General features: G+C 32.7%; 1 protein-coding gene across 1 annotated transcript in view; it reads left to right on the top strand.

The window, feature by feature from the left end:
• LOC129229829 (succinate dehydrogenase [ubiquinone] cytochrome b small subunit, mitochondrial-like) overlaps positions 1-7,410 on the top strand; it is a 32,264-nt gene extending 24,854 nt beyond the window's left edge. The window contains exon 4 of the mRNA XM_054864206.1: positions 7,080-7,410. Within this exon, the coding sequence (XP_054720181.1) occupies positions 7,080-7,257 (178 nt within the window). The 3' untranslated portion in view covers positions 7,258-7,410. The remainder of the gene's footprint in view (positions 1-7,079) is intronic.
• The last annotated feature ends 10,687 nt before the right edge of the window (positions 7,411-18,097 follow it).

Below are 18,097 nucleotides of genomic sequence, written 5' to 3'. Positions count from 1 at the left end.
TGTCTGTTGGGTTTAGAAAAAACATTCATTGCCGAATTTGATGTATCAGGTTCTTTAGTCAAATATTTGATTCTACCCTCCTCGGCTAATAACTCATCTTTTACTTTGGAGAAGGTAAACATACTTGCGTCCCACCGGTAAATAGCCTGGACAATACTGTCAAAGTTGGAGGGCAGATACCTAATCAATTGAAAAGTCCGAATCTTTTCTTCCATTATATAACCATTATCAACAAGTTGTTTATGGATTCCCCCCAACCTGGCAGCGAATAACCCAATTGATTCGTTTTCCTTTAGTTTACATGAAAAGTAGGACTCCCACAATGTCGCCATCCTGGCCAGAGATGGGGGTTCAAAATTACCTTTCAGTGTATTCCAAGCTTCGCTTGGGTCTTCTATATCGTCTATCAGCCTTTTTACTTCGCCTTCCAAGTTTAAATAAATTATTGCCAAAGCTTGACCACATTTCTTCCGGTCAAGTGCAGGAATGTTTTCCCCCTCTAATTTCTTTTGGGTTACTTCCCATAGGTCTCTTTCAATAAGGACCATCTTAATATCTCTGGACCAGGTGGCCCAATTATGGGATCCCAACTTTTCTATATTTCTATAATCTTTATCCATTATCAAAAAATATTTTATTTCCCACGGGCAGACTCAACCACGCACTCTGCTACCACTTGTTGGGAAATTTGTCTTTACCTTAAGTTCATAGAACTAAATGAAAAGGTTTACAGAACCCCAACATCAAAAAGCCGTGCAGTCTGCCAGTAAGAAATAAAACATACTCAAAGTAATTTTAAATAAATAACATTTATTAAAATATCACAGTATACAACAATAAACATTTGTTAAATACCAAAAATAATTTAGAGTGTACAAAACCCCCCAACAATCACAGAAATTTCAAAGTTAAATTATTAAATAAACACTTTTAGAAAAAACGCGAAACATTTTAGAAAAAATTGTAAAAATGTCACCTTCTAGCGCTAAATGCGCATGTTTACATTGCTGAAGACTTCTTGACCAAGTGTAATCAAAGAAAACAGTTCCATCATTCACCGGCCGATAGGCTTGCTTAGTTCTAGCAGAACCTCTTCAAATACCGGAAAGCAAACTTGTGCATCCACAGGAATCACATCGGAACTTTCTGGAACTCTGGTAGGAACGTCTAGGAAATCCAATCATGAAGGTCACTCTGAAGGACATCGATGATTTCAAACTGATGACTGTCCCACACCACCACAGGAGCACCGGTAAATCAATCCAGGTATTGGCCAAGGTTAAGTGTTATGCCTAATGGCAATGAACTTCATCTCCTGCGAACTTCTTCAGCAATGTTGACATTTTTTCCCTCCATTAGCCGGAGTAATTTAGAACATTCTTAAATCTTAAATACAACGCTTAACACTGAATAAACTTATCTCAAGCCCAGCTTGAATTCAAAAACGTTGCATCATCAACGGCTCGAGCGCGCCGCAACATCAATCAACAACCTAGCATGGTTGCCAAACCTTCAAAGACCAATCCCTGATTGGTCAACAAAAAATGGCAAGACGCCAATGGGGAGTAAACACAAAACAAAAGTGAGCACTGAAAATATTTCAATCAACCTATTTATACGTTCTATGACCGCGATACGTCATCCCATGACACACCCTACTTTGCATTGGAGATATACATCTCAACTATTCCTGATTGAGTGATTCAACAATCTTTCTATTCGTTTTTTCGGCTCAAAGTAGCCAAAAACATCTCAACCATCGGGTGTTACGTCATAGGATGATTCCGATGTTGCACGATCATGCCCGAATCAATTTCAGTTATCCGCCGCTGGGACACAAGACGCGGAGTGGCAAAAACATATCGGAGGTAAGTTTCAAAAAAAACTTTAACATTTGTAATTGAATTAAAAGCGCTCCAAGATACTGAATAAAGGCTTTTAAGCCCAACACTATGATTGGTTGCCGTCATTCGGCAGAAGTCGGTAAACTTCCGACAAAGCACATGTCGATCACATAAGATAACCTGTTGAGGTGTTGGGTGCTGAATGTCGAATTAAATAAGAGTTGTGCAACCTGCAAGCTGTGTTTTCCTGGGTTGAGCTGTTCTTGCAATATGCAAATAAGGTAACGTCACATTGTTACGAGCACGGTCGGATCTGGCCATAAATACTCGGACCGGCCGTAGCTCGATCTCTCTCTCACTTGCCTTCTCGTTTTGTGTTGTTTGTGTATGTGTTCGTCCATGTCCTCATAAAGTTTTTGCTACTGGCCTCTTAGGGGAGGTCGGATTTTTCCGAATGATTCGTCATTGATGCCCCCAGTTTTTGGAAGCGCGTGCTGTTATGATGTTCATAAAAATGAAAAGTTATAGTCCAACTTAAGTGGGTTGTTTGGTCTTCAATGCAAAAAAAAGGATGGAGTCCATCTTCGATATTTTCCTGGATATGGTGAATTTGACTCCTGAGGTATGAACTGACCTGCGTGCAATTATGGGGAAATTGCGATGCCGTCCTTCTACCTGTGTGGAATTCATTGTGGAAAGCCGACAGCACTTTTGACATCTGCATGGACTTATTGTAAGATCTTTTTGACCTAGCATAATTTAATATTTTTTGAGGACTAAACTATTGTAATGTAATTATTTTATAATACATGTTAAATAAATGTTTTCAATGTTAAAAGTGATTCATGTTTTATTTTCTTCGGGCAGACCACTCCCTCAAAATTCAGTTGGAAATGAGTTGCCTAATTTTCAGCTTAGCTGTAGGCTATTAACTCTATAACATCTAATTATATCCAACAAAAGGAAACATTTTAATGGTATTAGAACAAAAATTTTGAACCTTATTATTTTCATAAAATTTTTGGAAAATTGACCTCTTTTCCTATTTTTGAAGAAATTCAGGCCTTGGTAGGACCCTCAAGGAGTTGTTCAAACTTGATAATATTTTACATGTGTATTGTTCTTACACATGCACAGCTTTTGGTGGGTATTCCAAAATAAGATTCGAAATTTCATTTTTTTCGATCCACCCTACTGTACATATTGTAAATAAATCTTCTCTGTTTTTCTCAAGAACTGTGTTGTCCTTTCAAGAAAATTGAAGTTGCACGGAACCTTTAAAAATATTTAAACACCCTGAGTTGTAAGGTGTCAAGACAAGTATTGTTTTTTGCAGATTTGCAGTTTTTGGGATAGGGTTAAAAGTATTTATTCACTTGCATTTTTCAAGGCTTCATGTTGAGAAATGCATTTTTGACATCAAAGCAAACGACAAAAGCGTTGACTTTCGTGGTTTGCGTTCAGGCCAAGTGTAAATATTTTTTCTGATTATAGATATGACAGGATAAAGGTTGATGGTAAAGCCTCCTTCAGTTGATGAAATAAATCCTCACAGTCTTAGGACCATTCAAATTTGTGCTTGCTCTCCATATCAATAAATTTATGCAGAGGTCTTGCAGTGGTGGAAAAACCTTTCCCAGGGCCGCCAAGAGCCAAGGCAGGCCCTTTGTCCCTGTGGTTGCCGGCCCATAAAACTTATAAAATTTATACTACTAACTTGGACTCCAAGTTGATCTCCCTCAAGGGCTGAGCCCCTAGTTCTGACTAGTTTGACATGGTCTCTCTTCTGCCATGACCAGGGTTGCTATTTTGTCCACTTTTTTGTAAAAAGTCCAGAACGCCGAAAGAAATTGGACAAAATGGACGAAATGAAAAATCAACTGATTATCCACACATAGTTATTGTTATGGTGTAATAAAAGTTGTGTATAATTCAAAAACAATATGTATTATGAATTAATCATTTAATTAAAATAGAATGATTATTAACTTTAGAACTTAATAAATCCAAAAAAAAAAAATTTAATTCGCCATAGGTGCAACTAATTTTAGGTCATAATTTACTTAAAGTAATAAAATTTAACAATGTGAATTAGTGATGTGCATGATTACACAATTATATATTACAATAGTAAAAATTAAATTTAATGGGAAAGTAGCAAGAAATGCTTAGAGTCATACATACAAAACAAAGATTTAGAGACTAAAAGCATTTTACTTTTTTTTTTTGTGTGTGTTTTTATTGATGTCACTCCATTAGTAAAATATTTATGTACTCTGCATGTTTTTATGAATATGTTAATGTCAAACAAATTACTACTTTTTAGGGTTGTGGGTACTCAGAACAGTGTACTGGAAGAGGCAATAATGAGCAAGGGGGTAGATAGCTTTAAAATGGCCATTAATCTTCATTGGCTACTAATAAATTGACTAGAAACAGCCTAGCTGTGTTCAGAGCCTGTTGCTGATCATCATACTACAAAACCAGATTACAAAAACAGATTTCACTTCATGTCAACATTTCCTTTATTAATATCAAGTAGTGTCTTTTTTTTAAACTATGATCTTAATGTTTTGAGAGACTCCAACCTTTAAAAAATTTTTGTTTCTATTTTTTAATTTTGTAAATGCATTTATTATGGGCAATAAACCTCTACATCACAGATAAACATCTTAAAATGCACAGTTGATGTGTTTGTTTCTATAAATGCTATTACATGCATTATAACTTATTAACATTCATTTGATTTATATACACATTTACATAAACATCAACTGATCTTAATTTTTTCATTTTCACTTTAAAAATATTTTCCAATCGATTTTTTATACATATTTATGTATGCTGTTTTTATATTTAAATAGTACTTGAATAAGAAGAATTTATATAATCATTTATTATTTTCAAACTTCAAATTTTTAACTAAAATCTTTCAGTTTGCCGAAAAGTGGACAAAATCACATTTTGTCCGGGGCGGTTTTTTTCGGGGTGGACAAAACAGGGCAACCCTGGCCCTGAACCCTTCCCACTTTCCTTAGTAGGTGCAGATGCCTAGTAATCTTGGTTGCAAACATTTCCAGGACAATTCCAATTCTCAGGGGTGTACACCCCCTCCCCCAACTTCAATGGTGCAAAATCCCCCTTCCTCTCCCCATTTTTTCTCAACCTTCTTTCCCTTTTTTATTTTTTATGTTTCTTTTTTTATTCCTTTATTTTTTTTAAAAATATTTCTCGTATTTATTTTTTTAAATATTTTTTATTTATTTATTTGTTTTTAATTATTATTATTTTATTTGAAAAGTTCTGTGTTTTGCCAATGACTACACACACACAAACTAAATAAATAAATAAAATATAAACAAAACTAAATAACTTAAATTAATAAATATATTTAAGTAAATAATTTTAAAATATTAAAAAATCCCCCCCCCCCCCAAAATTTTGATGCCGCAACTTGCGCCATAATGCCCCTTGTGGGCATCCCTGCCAATTATTAACTGCTGATATTTTTTTCCGGATCAGCCTGTATGCTGTCCTGCAACCTGTAGTTAAGAAATATTTAACACTTATAATAAGTTATACTTTTATGAGGATTGACTTCAAATTGGTTTCCTTAAATTTAGCAGAACCTTCCTTCCTTTTTAAAATTAGTCAAGTATTCATCAAAACTGCATCCGAGTCCTTCCATATCAAATCGATCAAAAAAGTAAGATTTTCAAGCTGACCCCTTCTGATTTTTCTAAAATTTTATACATAGGTAGTGTTTGGTAATAAAAGTAAAAACCCAAATTTTTAGAATTTTAATACTAATATTCTTTGATTGGGCGTCATTACAAAAAATCAAATGTTGGTAGACGAAGTAGCTTTTGAACACACATAACTTTTGTTCTAATTGCACTACATGTAAAAACTTGATACCATTTTACAGCTCTTAAAACGTGCTTTAAGATGATATATTGCATGATACAAAAATGCAGTCTTAAAGTTTGAAGGTTTTTCAAAATTACCTTTGACCTTGAATATTTCTGTTAGTTATTTTAAAAGTTATTATTTTAAAAATCTGAATAAATATACATGTTACAAAAACTATTGTGTTCTTTAATTGTGCCAAGTTTCATGTTGGGAAAATAATGTTTGGGAATTTAAAGAATCAACAAATTAAATATAAATTAATTTGTGATAATTAAATATCTAGGAGAATTTGGCCTGCAATGCTATTTTATTTTCAATACCCATGGGAGTGCTGCCCTTGTTTGTTCTTGATAGTTTTTAGTAACTGTGACAAAGCATACTCACTGTCAATGTCCAGCTTTGCTGGTTACTTTTTTTATGTATGCTAATGTTAAAAATTCAGATTCATATAGATATGTAGATGAAAATTGCCTTGAAAACCTAAAAAAGAAAAGGTAAAAAATATACATGTGAGCACAAAATTGATTAATTTTTTGCGTATTTTAATTTAATTTTATTGTTTATACATTAAACCTCTCCTGAAATTCTTCTACACCTCCCCAGAAGGTGTTCCTGGTCCCCAGGTCTATACTGCCGTGCTAAGCACAAAAGTCGTATCTACACTTTTGGTCAAAATTGAGTTATTGTCACCAGGTGATTCTTTGTCACATATTTTACCCAAATACAATGTTTTATGGTCATTTGTGGATGGAAAATATATTTTTTAAAAAATCAGAAAAAATTTCATCTGAATCAAAATACGTGGAGGCATACAACTTTAAACAGGAATTTCTCATTTTGAACTCAGCTGCAGATACCACTTTTGCGCTTAGCACGGCAATATAGGGTTCCACAAGGTGTCGTTTGCGCAAGTTTGCCTTCAAAATCATGAGCCACATGTGATCCAATGTTGGTAGTATTGGCTCCTGTAATGATGATCATTTTGCAGGTTGCAGGGAGCCATTTGTATATCCGTAATTAAATGAAGAGACCATCATTATTGCCACCACTCCTTGAGGAGATATGTAGCATTCAATCTGTATGCAAATTTTGATTTATCCTGTTTTCTACTTGAATGAGCTTTCTCTTTTTCCTCCTTTGTTAATCTTATGTCTGTATATTATGATGAAAGTATATAACTATTTTGTAAAATCATTTGGAAATAATGTGTGTGTTTCATTGACAATATTTATGTGACTAAAATTTAGAAAGTTGAAAATATATTTTTTACTCCATTGCTCAGTCCAAGCATGCATTAAAGTTTAAATAATTTGTATTTTATAGGGGTTTTGAAGCAATAGCTGAGGATTACGCCCGTCCACAAATGGTAGGAGCTGCATTATCAAAAGCTGCAATGGCTTTAGTGTATGCTTTATCTGTTTTTACTTTAGGTGGGTTGTTTTACTTCAATTATAGTGATGTCGGTTTGGGTCAAGCAATAAGGTTATTGTGGAAACTGTAGCTCCAAAATAAGAATTTGAGAACCAAGACACTAGAAAGTTTGTAGTGAAATGTTAATCTGGTCTACATGTCATGTACTTTAAAATGTTTCTTCTTCTGTACATTTTGCAAGGATTGTCGCATTTAAAATAGCAATAAAAGTATGATTTCTGGATGCGTATGAAGAATTTTTGTGATTTAAAAAAAGCTACCTCCCCCCCCTCTTTTATTTTCAAAAATTTGCAATGTTTCGAATGAAAGAAAAAAAAAAACTCGAATGAACTTACATCCAATCTAACTATATTTTCGATAATGTAACTTGATTATTTTTTTTAAAGTGGGATATGCAAAGTGTTGGTGTAGTTTTTTCAAAAAAAGCAAACTTTAAAGACTCCTAAAATTTGGAGGAAATGTTAAATTTATTCTGTGAGCCAGAGGTACCCTCTCCCCCAAGAGAAGGTGCACCCCCGTTAAATGCTGTAAACTAGCCCTCAGAATGAGAGCCCTCCCCCCCCTCTAAGAAAAGAGAAAAATACCCCTTAAAAAATACTCGCCCTAAGAATTTTGACTGTGCAATCTGTGTCATTAAGCCCTCCTCCCCCTGTCTCCCTTATGGGCACCCCTGAAGCAACTAAACCAGGGTTGGCAAGGTTTTGGACACTACGGTAAAAACCCTGGTTTTTACCGTCCTGTCCAAAACCCTTGTGTCCAAAACTATGTTTTTAGAAAAATTGTATTTTGTGAAAAAACATTAAAAACAGAATAAAATGTATTAAAGTAATGCTTTAGATTGAACATTTATTCAATGAGAACATTCAACTTATTTGTGCAGCTGATTTTAATCTAGTTACATAGAAGTTGAAATCCTGATTACAATTTCAATTTGTATGCATGAGTCTATTTTATTTTTTATTTATTATTTTTTTGATAATAGTAACCAAATTTCCCCATGTTTATGCATGTGTGCAAATGAAAGCAGGATTGGCAAGGTTTTTTACCATCCTGTTCAAAACCCTTGTGTTCGAAAGTATCCAAAACTATTTTTTGAGAAACTATATTTTGTGAGAAAATATCAAAAAGAGAACAAAATGTGTCAAAACTATTTTTTGGACTATTTAATACATTTATTCAATGTGGTTATTCACTCAGGTATAAATATATATATATATAGTGTATAACTTATTTATGCAGCTGATTTTAATCTAGTTACGTAGAAATTAAATTCTTCATTAAAAATTTCAATTTGTATGCAGAAGTTTTTTTTTTTCATTAACCAAATTTTTAGACATTTATGCATGTATGCAAAAGAAAGTGTTCAAAATATAGTTCAATAATTGACTTAAATGCAATAAATTACAAATATTTGTAGTTACAGAATGTATTGTATTAAAAATATGAACTAAAAAAAGAATAGCACAAGAGTTTTATGTTTTAAGTGTTTAATCATCAATTTTTTGTTCTTTAATCTATGATTACAAAAGTAATTTTCATTAAAACCTTATGTAGAAATTATTTGCAAAAACCATTAAAAAAATTAAGCTTTTTTTTTCACCTCAATATTTATTGCACATTTAATAACATTCCTTTGAGTTATAAATGGAACTGAAATTAGTTGTCTTGGTAGTGTTGTGTATTTCTTTTCATAAATCTACCAACTGTTACGTAAGGAAGTTTTTATGTACTAGTTACTGGCATTTTTTTAAGTAAAATTTTTTTAAAATGAACATTTGGAGAAAAATATTATCAAATATGCATTAATTAAACCTCATTAATATCTATATTTATGTATTACGAATATTGCATTAAAACTAATTGATTAGATTACACCCCTTTAGCTTTAGCATAGTTTTGGACAGTTTCGGACACTTTTGGATAGTTTTAGACTGTTTTGGATGGTAAAAACCACCTGTCCTGTCCTAAACCAGTTTTGGACAGTCCAAAACCCAACCCTGAACTAAACATTTACATTAAAACATGATTTTTTTTTTATACAGATTGGATTATATTTTATGTTTACAGGAATAAAGTTTTAATCTAGTTACTTCATAAAATAATGAATATTGACCTATGCAGTTGATTTCTATGGAGATTAAGGTGTTTTATGGAATAAAATACATGCTTCAATTTTAAAAGCCATTCTTAACTACAACCAAAAAAAAAAAAAAAATGATGAAAGTGTTACTTTTTCAAAGTCCACAAGGAGTCTTTTCATCAGTAACCAGAAAATAGGTAGCAGGGCATTGCAAAAAGAAAAGAATAGGTAGGCATTAATGTAACAGGAAGGAATGGAGAAACAGCCAGTATGGGCAGACTGGGTGAGCTCAATCAGTCGCTGAGAAAAATTTTCACTAGGAGAAAGATCCCAAGTGTCATCGACAATGAGACTTGCTTCACATGAAAGTACATACCAAATTGATGAGAGGTTCAGCAGATATCGTTTGTTAATTAAAAATAAGACAAGTTTGTCCATCTTTTACTTGAAACTCAGTGGTATCAAGTAATCAATGTCAATATTCAATGATGATGTGGATGATGATTTATTCCTCCTGTCTAGCTGCAGGCTAGATCAGATCCATAAGCACAAGTAATATTCAGTAATGATTATGTTAGAAGATATATCCACAATAACTTGATATTTGTGTTAACTAATTGTGCAATTATAAAAAATGATATTTAGAACATTAAAATATATTAAAACATAAGAAACATTACATTTTCTTTTAGCTTAAGAAGTGAGTATATATTCAATGTTCAAGATGAAGTTTCACCTTTAAGGTCATAATAGTCATTAAGTCATATAAAATATTGATATTCGTGACATGAAGAACTTAAGGTATGAAACATTATTAGTTTTCTAAGTTAACTAAAAAAAAGACGTCAAACTTTCTTGCATTATTTTTAGCTGAAGGAAATTGAACTTGTATTTCGGATTCAACCAATTTTTAAGAACATGAAACATTCTTACATCTTGTTTGTTAGCCATTTTAATGCTCTTCCTAATGAATTTGAAAATAAGATTTTGTTTTACAAACATGGGAACAACTCTTGTCAGCTAGTTTTGTAAATTCCAGTGTTTTTAATAAGAGAATCATATGATTTTATTAAGTGAAGGAAAAACCAGAACAATCTACATGAAGATGATTAATTTGTTACTTAGATCTAGGGAAGGAAGCTTATGCATACAGTAGAACCTCTATTAGCCGAGGTTTCTGGTAACCGAGCCGATAATAAAGTCCATTTTTTTGTAAATAGGTTAGCACTGGGAAAGACAAGGTGTTTTGTTTCTCTGCCTGTGCTGCATGCTATTCTGCTTTTAAAAGCTCTAACTTCAAAGAAACATTAGACAGATTAGGAAACAACAGATGCAGAATGTTGTCAAACAATTGCATCCCTTCTAGTAATAAAAATATTTCCCGGAAATACAGTGGATTCTCAAAAATTCGAGGTAATTGGGTTCACCTTACCTCAAATTACTGAAAACTCGGATTATCCAGAAACTTCTTGCAGATTTAAAATTTACACTACTCAGAAAATATAAAGAGGAGCATCTTTTACTTCCTTATATAAAGGAAAGGAACTATTGTCTTCATGAAAAATTTATCACTCAAACTTCAACATAAATTTCCTTTTAATTGCATCTAAATGAATGTTAACTTAATTCTTTGTCAATATCCGTATGCATTTATGTGTGCAAGGCAACCAAAACATAATCAATATCTCAATGTATTTTTATTATAAACTGTACTTAGTCAATAAATTTTACAGCAGCAAAATATTTCTATGTTCAGATTTTAATGAAAATTAAATTTTTAGCTTCTAAAGTAATGTAACTTAAAAGTATAAATGATGCTCCTCGTATTAAGGGGAGCTCCAAACTTTTAAGACTCGAATTTTTGAGAGACTACTGTTTGTGCTTTTTTTTTTTTTACAGGCATATTCCCATACTTAACTTGGGTTATTGTAAAAATATTCAATTGACTTTTTAAAACTTACTACAAGTTAGTTTCCTATAATATTTTAGTTTTGGAAAACATTACTTTGAATATGTTCATTTTCATCTTTTAAAAATTTCCCATTGCATTTTTAATTAAATTTACGATCTTGACAAGTTTTTATACTGAGTTTCTATTTAGCAAGATGTCTAACATCTGAGGAACTAGCTGCCCCAATAAGCTCAGATAATCCAGGTTCTACTTTATTTGAGAATTGATTAATTTTTCGTATTTTGTTTTCTACGATATTAATCTACAAAAAGAACTAATAAAAGTACATGAATAGTGTATATTAACAATTATAGCTTTAATGTTAATAAGTTTTTTCGTATCCAAGTCCCTACTCTTTTTTTTTTTTTTGTGTAAAGTCTCGATACTAAGAATATATAATTAAAATTACTCCAACACCATTATGTGACAAAATCTATTTAATATCACATTTTTTACAAACATTATAACTTTCCAAAGTACAATAAATAATCGTAACACACATCTTTTAAAATCATACATTTTAAATAAAAGAACTGCTGCACGAATCCTAAATGAAAGGGCAAAATAAAAAAAGTTGGCACCAATATATATATATATATATATATATATATATATATATATATATATTTTACTTTTGACACAATGAAGCATGCAAGTAAAAATGTCCTTTAAAAATTAATCTTAAAACAAGTTTATACATAGTAATATTTTCAGTTCAGCATAATAATATATATATATATATATTAAGCTCATACACATAAGTAGTGGGCCATCACATGTTAAATTAGTCATGTTATTCTAATGCAATATTGTTCCCCAGTGCTTTTTAATACAAGCATATGTTACTAATTACATAAATGTACAAACATCTTCACAAAACAATTGTTTAAGTGCATATTAACATTTTAAAAAGAAAAGAAAATGCTATTACTAATTTCATGCAGAAATGCTAGTTTTAAACGTTGTGCTTATTTCTTGAAGACCAAATTGAACACTGCAAAGTTGGAATAAGAGTGAACATGGCCGTAGCCAAAATTCCTGTTAGGGAGGGGCAAGCATAGGCGCAAAAAGATAGTGGTTTTCTAGTTGTCCCTCCCCATAGTACGACCTCAGAAATTGCTTAAAATTATTGTCCTCATCACCCTGAAAAAACATTTTATGATATTTTTGGTCAGATGAGGGCAAAAAAAAGTGGTTATGTGGCTCTCTGTCAGATTTTTTTCAAAATTGAAGTCCAAAAATTGCAATTTAAAATTTCCTTTGGTGACATTTGGAAAGAGCGTGAGCGGCAGAGGATCTCTTCTAAGGGTCCTCCCTTTCCAGCTACGCCCATGAGAGTGAATGACAGTAACAACTTTCATACTATATTAAAATGCATTTGACTATTGAAGACACAAGTTTTACTTCCAAGCACCTTTTGGCATAATCTATAAGCATTTATTCATGATGGCTTATTCTGTAATTCATCATGGCTTCATTATATTGACCAAGTTTTAAAAAAAGCTGAACTTGAGAAGAGCATGGTTTACGCTAGTAGTTCTATAACTTTTATTATGCTACAACCTTCTTTGCAAACCAAAGTCAAGTCTACTACAAAGAGACCTTTTTTAATTTTTGCAAGTTCTTCTTTTTAGATGATTTTAGCTGTTCAAATGGACCTTTATGTTTTCAAATGTAAAGCGACATTTCAAATAATGTTTCTTTGTAGCTCAATGTATAGCTGAGAGAGTGGCTAATCTCTAATGGATAGTCAAAAAGGTTAGTACTATTATGTTGACAAGATTTTTAATATTAGATTATAATGTGATGCAGCTCACCTCAGGTTATTTTCAGTTCCTTGCTCGATATTTTGATTTAATGTATGCTAATGCAGAGAATTCAGATTGATACGGATACATAGATTGAAACTGTATTAAAAATTTCAAAGAAAAAGTTAGATTGTCAAAAATATTTAATTTAACCAATGTCAAAAATATTTTATGTTTTAAATAATTCAGGTCCCCTAGCAAGATCTCAAGTAGAGAACTGCTGTTTTAGGCTATTTCAAATCATCGATAATCTTGAAATTATGGAAAATTACAACTTCAGTGTGGTTGCCAGTATGTGGAGTAGTTGGTAGTTTAGGCATTGGGTAGTTTAGATAAGGCATTGTTTACTTGCAATGTGGTGAATAGTTTCAAGCAGACACTTGATTTTGATTGGAGATTGATACTTTACTGGGAATAACCTAGTCTGGGTCAAATCCTGTTACTGGTGGTCTTTTTTACATTAATTATTCCAATAGCATCAGTGATTGTAATACAAACAGATTACATGAAGAAACAGTAATGGCAAGGCTAAGAAAAAAGGTTACTTCCAAAAATCTTATTATAAAGATGATTACATAAAATTCGCATTATTTCATAATTATCTAATTACAATTAATTCATTCCATTACATGAAAAATATTAACCCTTTATTGTTTAATGGAAAAATTATCTCTTTGAAAACTGATAAAAATAGTAAATGATTATCTTTGCATAAAACCATTGTAACATGGCACAGGTTTGTAGAGCAAACTGTGCCTAGGTGTTTCGGAGCTATATTATTTTTGTCACGGAGTCCTATTCTCAAATACTGCAGCTGAGTATGTGTATTCTTGTCAAAATTTTAAACTTTGGCTTTTAACCCAGATATATTCGAGTATATGGAACTGTGATGAAGTATTACCTTTTTTTAAAATGAATTTTTTGTTCTTGAAAAATGATTTGTATATGCTGCAAGTATGACCATAAGATTACGCATGCAACATGTGCAAATCGTTATTTTTCAAATAAAAGAACTTTTTTGAAAGTTGATACTTTATATAATCATACATAATGTTTCCTTATATTAGAGTTTATCGAAATTAAAAGCCAAGGTTTAAAACTCCCGGAATGGAGTGCAAATATACGCGAAGAAATGGCCTAATTGTGCAAATGGATTGGGCATGATTTTTCTTCTACAAGTCAAGTTTCTTCTAAAAAAAATCCTTGTCTTAATTTTTCAGTTCATTATCCATGTCTTAATTTTAGCTTCAAAACATTTATTGATATTCAACTAAAAGCTTCCATTCTGTGTTAGCTGCAAATGCACTTATACTAACTCTCTAAAATGCAAACATAGGCGTTTTAGTCCAGTCAATAGATACATTTTACCTTGCAAAAAATGGGGTCAAAGATTTTATTTTTTTTAATTTGTACATATTGGTGCCGACATGGAAAAACCAAGTTATCCAACACGAAAGACCCCGGGAGAACTTTTGGGGGCCGAAAAACCACCAGAATTCATGACTTTTTTTGTTTTTTCCAAAATATCTCCGAAATGGTTCAACTTAGAAAAAAGTTTTAAATGTTAAGTTTAAAGAACATAAAATTTCCTACAACTTTTGTATTTACAACTTTTTTGTAGCACAAATAACAAGCTTGCTATAGCTCTTTGAAAATAGGCAGTTTTCCTCCACTCCGAAAAAAAAAGCTTTCACACTGAAAGCAAGGCGTTATAATTATTAGAACTTCAATAGAAACTTTAATTTCAGAGAGTTTATCGACAGTTCGAGTTTCTTGCTACCCATCCCCCCCCCCCCCCCCCCGCTGGACACAGTAGCAATTCTGGCTGACAGATTAGTTTCCACTAGACTCCAAAAACAAACGATGTATTATGAAACTGAAATACATATATATGCATTCATTTAAAGCACATACGACAATGCAATAATAATTTTACAAAAAACCTTCCCCACTGCTCACGAACTAACTTTTCTGATCTGACAGAGGTAGTCTTCATCAGACTCCAATAATAGATGATATATTGTTGTTTGTAACCGGATTACACAATATATACATTCATTTGAGGGATATAATTCGTACATTCTAGTCTAATTATTGCAAACAAAGATGCGATTTTTAAATATTGATGTGAAGGAATGAATATTAGGCAGCTAATAAGCAAACAATCAACACAGTCATGCATCCTATGCTCTGATACAATAATAATAATGAACCCTCCCCCACCGCTCACGAACTAATATTTCTAGTCTGACAGAGGTAGTCTTCAGTCAGACTCCAATAACATATGATTTATATTGCAGTTTGTAATTGAATTACAAAATCTTCTCATTTATTTAAAGCACATAATTCGTACCATCTATTCTATTACAAGCGAAAATGCAATATTCGAATATAAATGTGAATGAATAAATATTAGGGTGATAATAAGCAAACAATAGACATAAAAATGAATAAATAAAGGTACAATAGTAATACGTAATGAACACTTTGAAAAACTTCTGCAGAAACTGACTTTTTGAGGCATGAAAAACCCAAAAGAATTACCTTACAAAATGAAAACCCAATTGTAGAAGATTAATACATACATCTAAATTACAGAGAGATTCATTCGACCTTAAAGCAAATAGAGAAATAACAACAAAATACGCTGTTTATCTTCTTCGAAGCCGTTTTGAAGGTTCAGGTTCTCCCAGTTCAGAATCTGTAGGGGGTAGAAAGAAGCTGTGGTCCTTTAATTGTTCATCTCCTTGTTGCGGTAATTCCAAAAGCTCCTGGAACAAATTATCTTCTTCAGCAGTCTCATCCAAAGATGAAATTTCTGCAACATTTTCACAATTTGTGCCACTGCAGTGTTTGCACGTGCTGGAGCATTTTAAACCTGCCTTGTGACAAGAACAGGCTCCAGTACAATTTTTCTTGCAGGTACAAGGTACACTCTTCAAAAGATTCTGAGTAACTGAATCTCTTTTTGTGTCAACATGCATTAGACCTTGCGTCATGCGTTCCCAACCCCATTTCTCTGGATCAGTTATGTTGCCCAATCAACTTTGAATTTGGTGGTAGAACCGATATGAGTGATAACGTCCAGCATGTCCCCCCCCCCTCCCCGCACGTTCGAGGTAGCCCTGCAAGATTTATCTTAGCCCTGTATACTAGTTTTATAAAAAAGATTAAATTGCAAAGTATCCAAAGATAGGTTTAAATACTTTATGTCACCTATGTATAATATTTGCAAAATGTTTTCTCCAGCTGCAGCTAAGGAAGGCAACAGGATGACAGATTGGGTCCATAACTACTTCAGTACTTCCTTAATTTCAGGAGTTTTTTTTTTTTTTTTGACTATTTTGTACAACTTAATTTTGCCTTGGCCAAAGATTGCCGAAGTCGTATCACACCCACTAGACGCATGGATGAAAAGAATATTGCTGGGGTCAAACTTAAAAGATTTAGTGGGGAAAAAAACAAATCACAAGCATTCCCTCTTCCAGGTTTTAAAAAGAACAAGTTGCTGAAAGGCTGTCTTAAAGCTGTCATCAGTCCTCTCGCTCACTATAACAACCTTTTCAATTTCTTTTGCCTTTGAAAGAGCAGTAAGTGAGTGAGTCGGCATCATCTTGAGTCTGCCTGACTTCAATGCCACACTCTTCGAAATATGTCTCAAGAAATAGAATAAGACAATTCTTTTTGTTATAATTTGCCAGAAATCTTTCTTAAGGAATTTAGTTAACATGTTAGGTTCAACCATTACTTCAAGGGAAGAGATTGATTGCTCATTGATTTAGCATTTGTGACAGGCAGTGTGAATTGTCACTTCTTTTAAGAACTTCAAAAAACGTTGATGTTCTTCATTTTGCCGTTTTGCGCTGCATCTTTTAAGATTTTCTGTTCCCTTCTCCTTCACAGTCTTTATTTCGCATTCATGCAAACTGATTTCGCAAATAATAATGATAATAAAAAAAAAAACATCTTGGTCAGGCGTAATCATTTCTAGGAAAAAAATTGTAATTCAGAACACACAAATTGATAAAACATACTCTCGCTCAAACCCTAAAGTGACCAACATGAGTAGCTATTGAGTCGATTCATCTCATTTGGAGAAAAAAAAGGGGGGGATGGAATGGGGGTGTTTTGTTTAAATTAAAGGGAACAGAGGCATTTACCCTCAGCTGTGAAAGACAAATGATTTCCAAGGTCAGACTGCCAGCGTTTCTCCTTTTTAACTCCGTTATCCGATGCGCTTTCACGCACTTCGTTGGAGGGGTTCAGAAAAAGTGAGACTTTCAAGAAGCTGTAACTCGCTTGCTTTTCATGCTACAAAAATGTTGTAATGACAAAAGTTGAAGGAAATTTAATCCTCTTTAACATTTGTATTGGAAGTTTTTTTGTAATTTTAACCATTTTTGAGATATTTTGAAAATACTACAAAAAGTCACAAATTTTTGGGGGTTTTCGGCCCCCAAAAGTTCTCCCGAGGTCTTTCGTGTTGGATAACTTGGTTTTTTCATATTGGCACTAGTATACACAAATTCAAAAAATAAAATCTTTGACCCCATTTTTTGTAAGGCAAGCCCGTTTCTTTCTACCTGTCGACTGGACTATTATTAAGAGTATGCAAAGAAGGCCAACCACACAACAATTAAAATGTCCACTTTTAAATAAAAATGTCTTCATTAAATTTTAATAACTTTGTTTTACTGTTCTCAAGATTTTTTTTTTAATGCAATGCTGTTAATCAGTGGTGTTTTTAGCGCAGGTTTCACCTCCCCCCCCCCCCCCCAAAAAAAATATGTTTTAATGATTTATGTAAAGTGTGCATACAATTTTCAGCAACTATTTTTTTTTGTGGTGTTCCGAAAGTTTGCCTCAAAAGTACAAACTATAAACGCATTTTATGTGAAATTTTTCCTCGAATATTGTGCTCCATTTTTGTCATAGATTAAATGTTGTTTAAGATATGTTTGAGGGAAATTTTCAAAATTGAAGTATTTGCATCCTTCTGAAACTCTTAAATTTTTTTTATCAAGGCCCCCCCCCCCTCCTCTTCTCCCGATAGTGAGGCTACTCAATGAAC

The sequence above is a fragment of the Uloborus diversus genome, chromosome 1 (genome assembly GCF_026930045.1).
Source record: "Uloborus diversus isolate 005 chromosome 1, Udiv.v.3.1, whole genome shotgun sequence".
Classification (NCBI taxonomy): Eukaryota; Metazoa; Arthropoda; class Arachnida; order Araneae; family Uloboridae; genus Uloborus; species Uloborus diversus.
The sequence above is the reverse complement of the archived record's forward strand: the minus strand, read 5'-3'. Positions and strand labels throughout refer to the sequence as shown.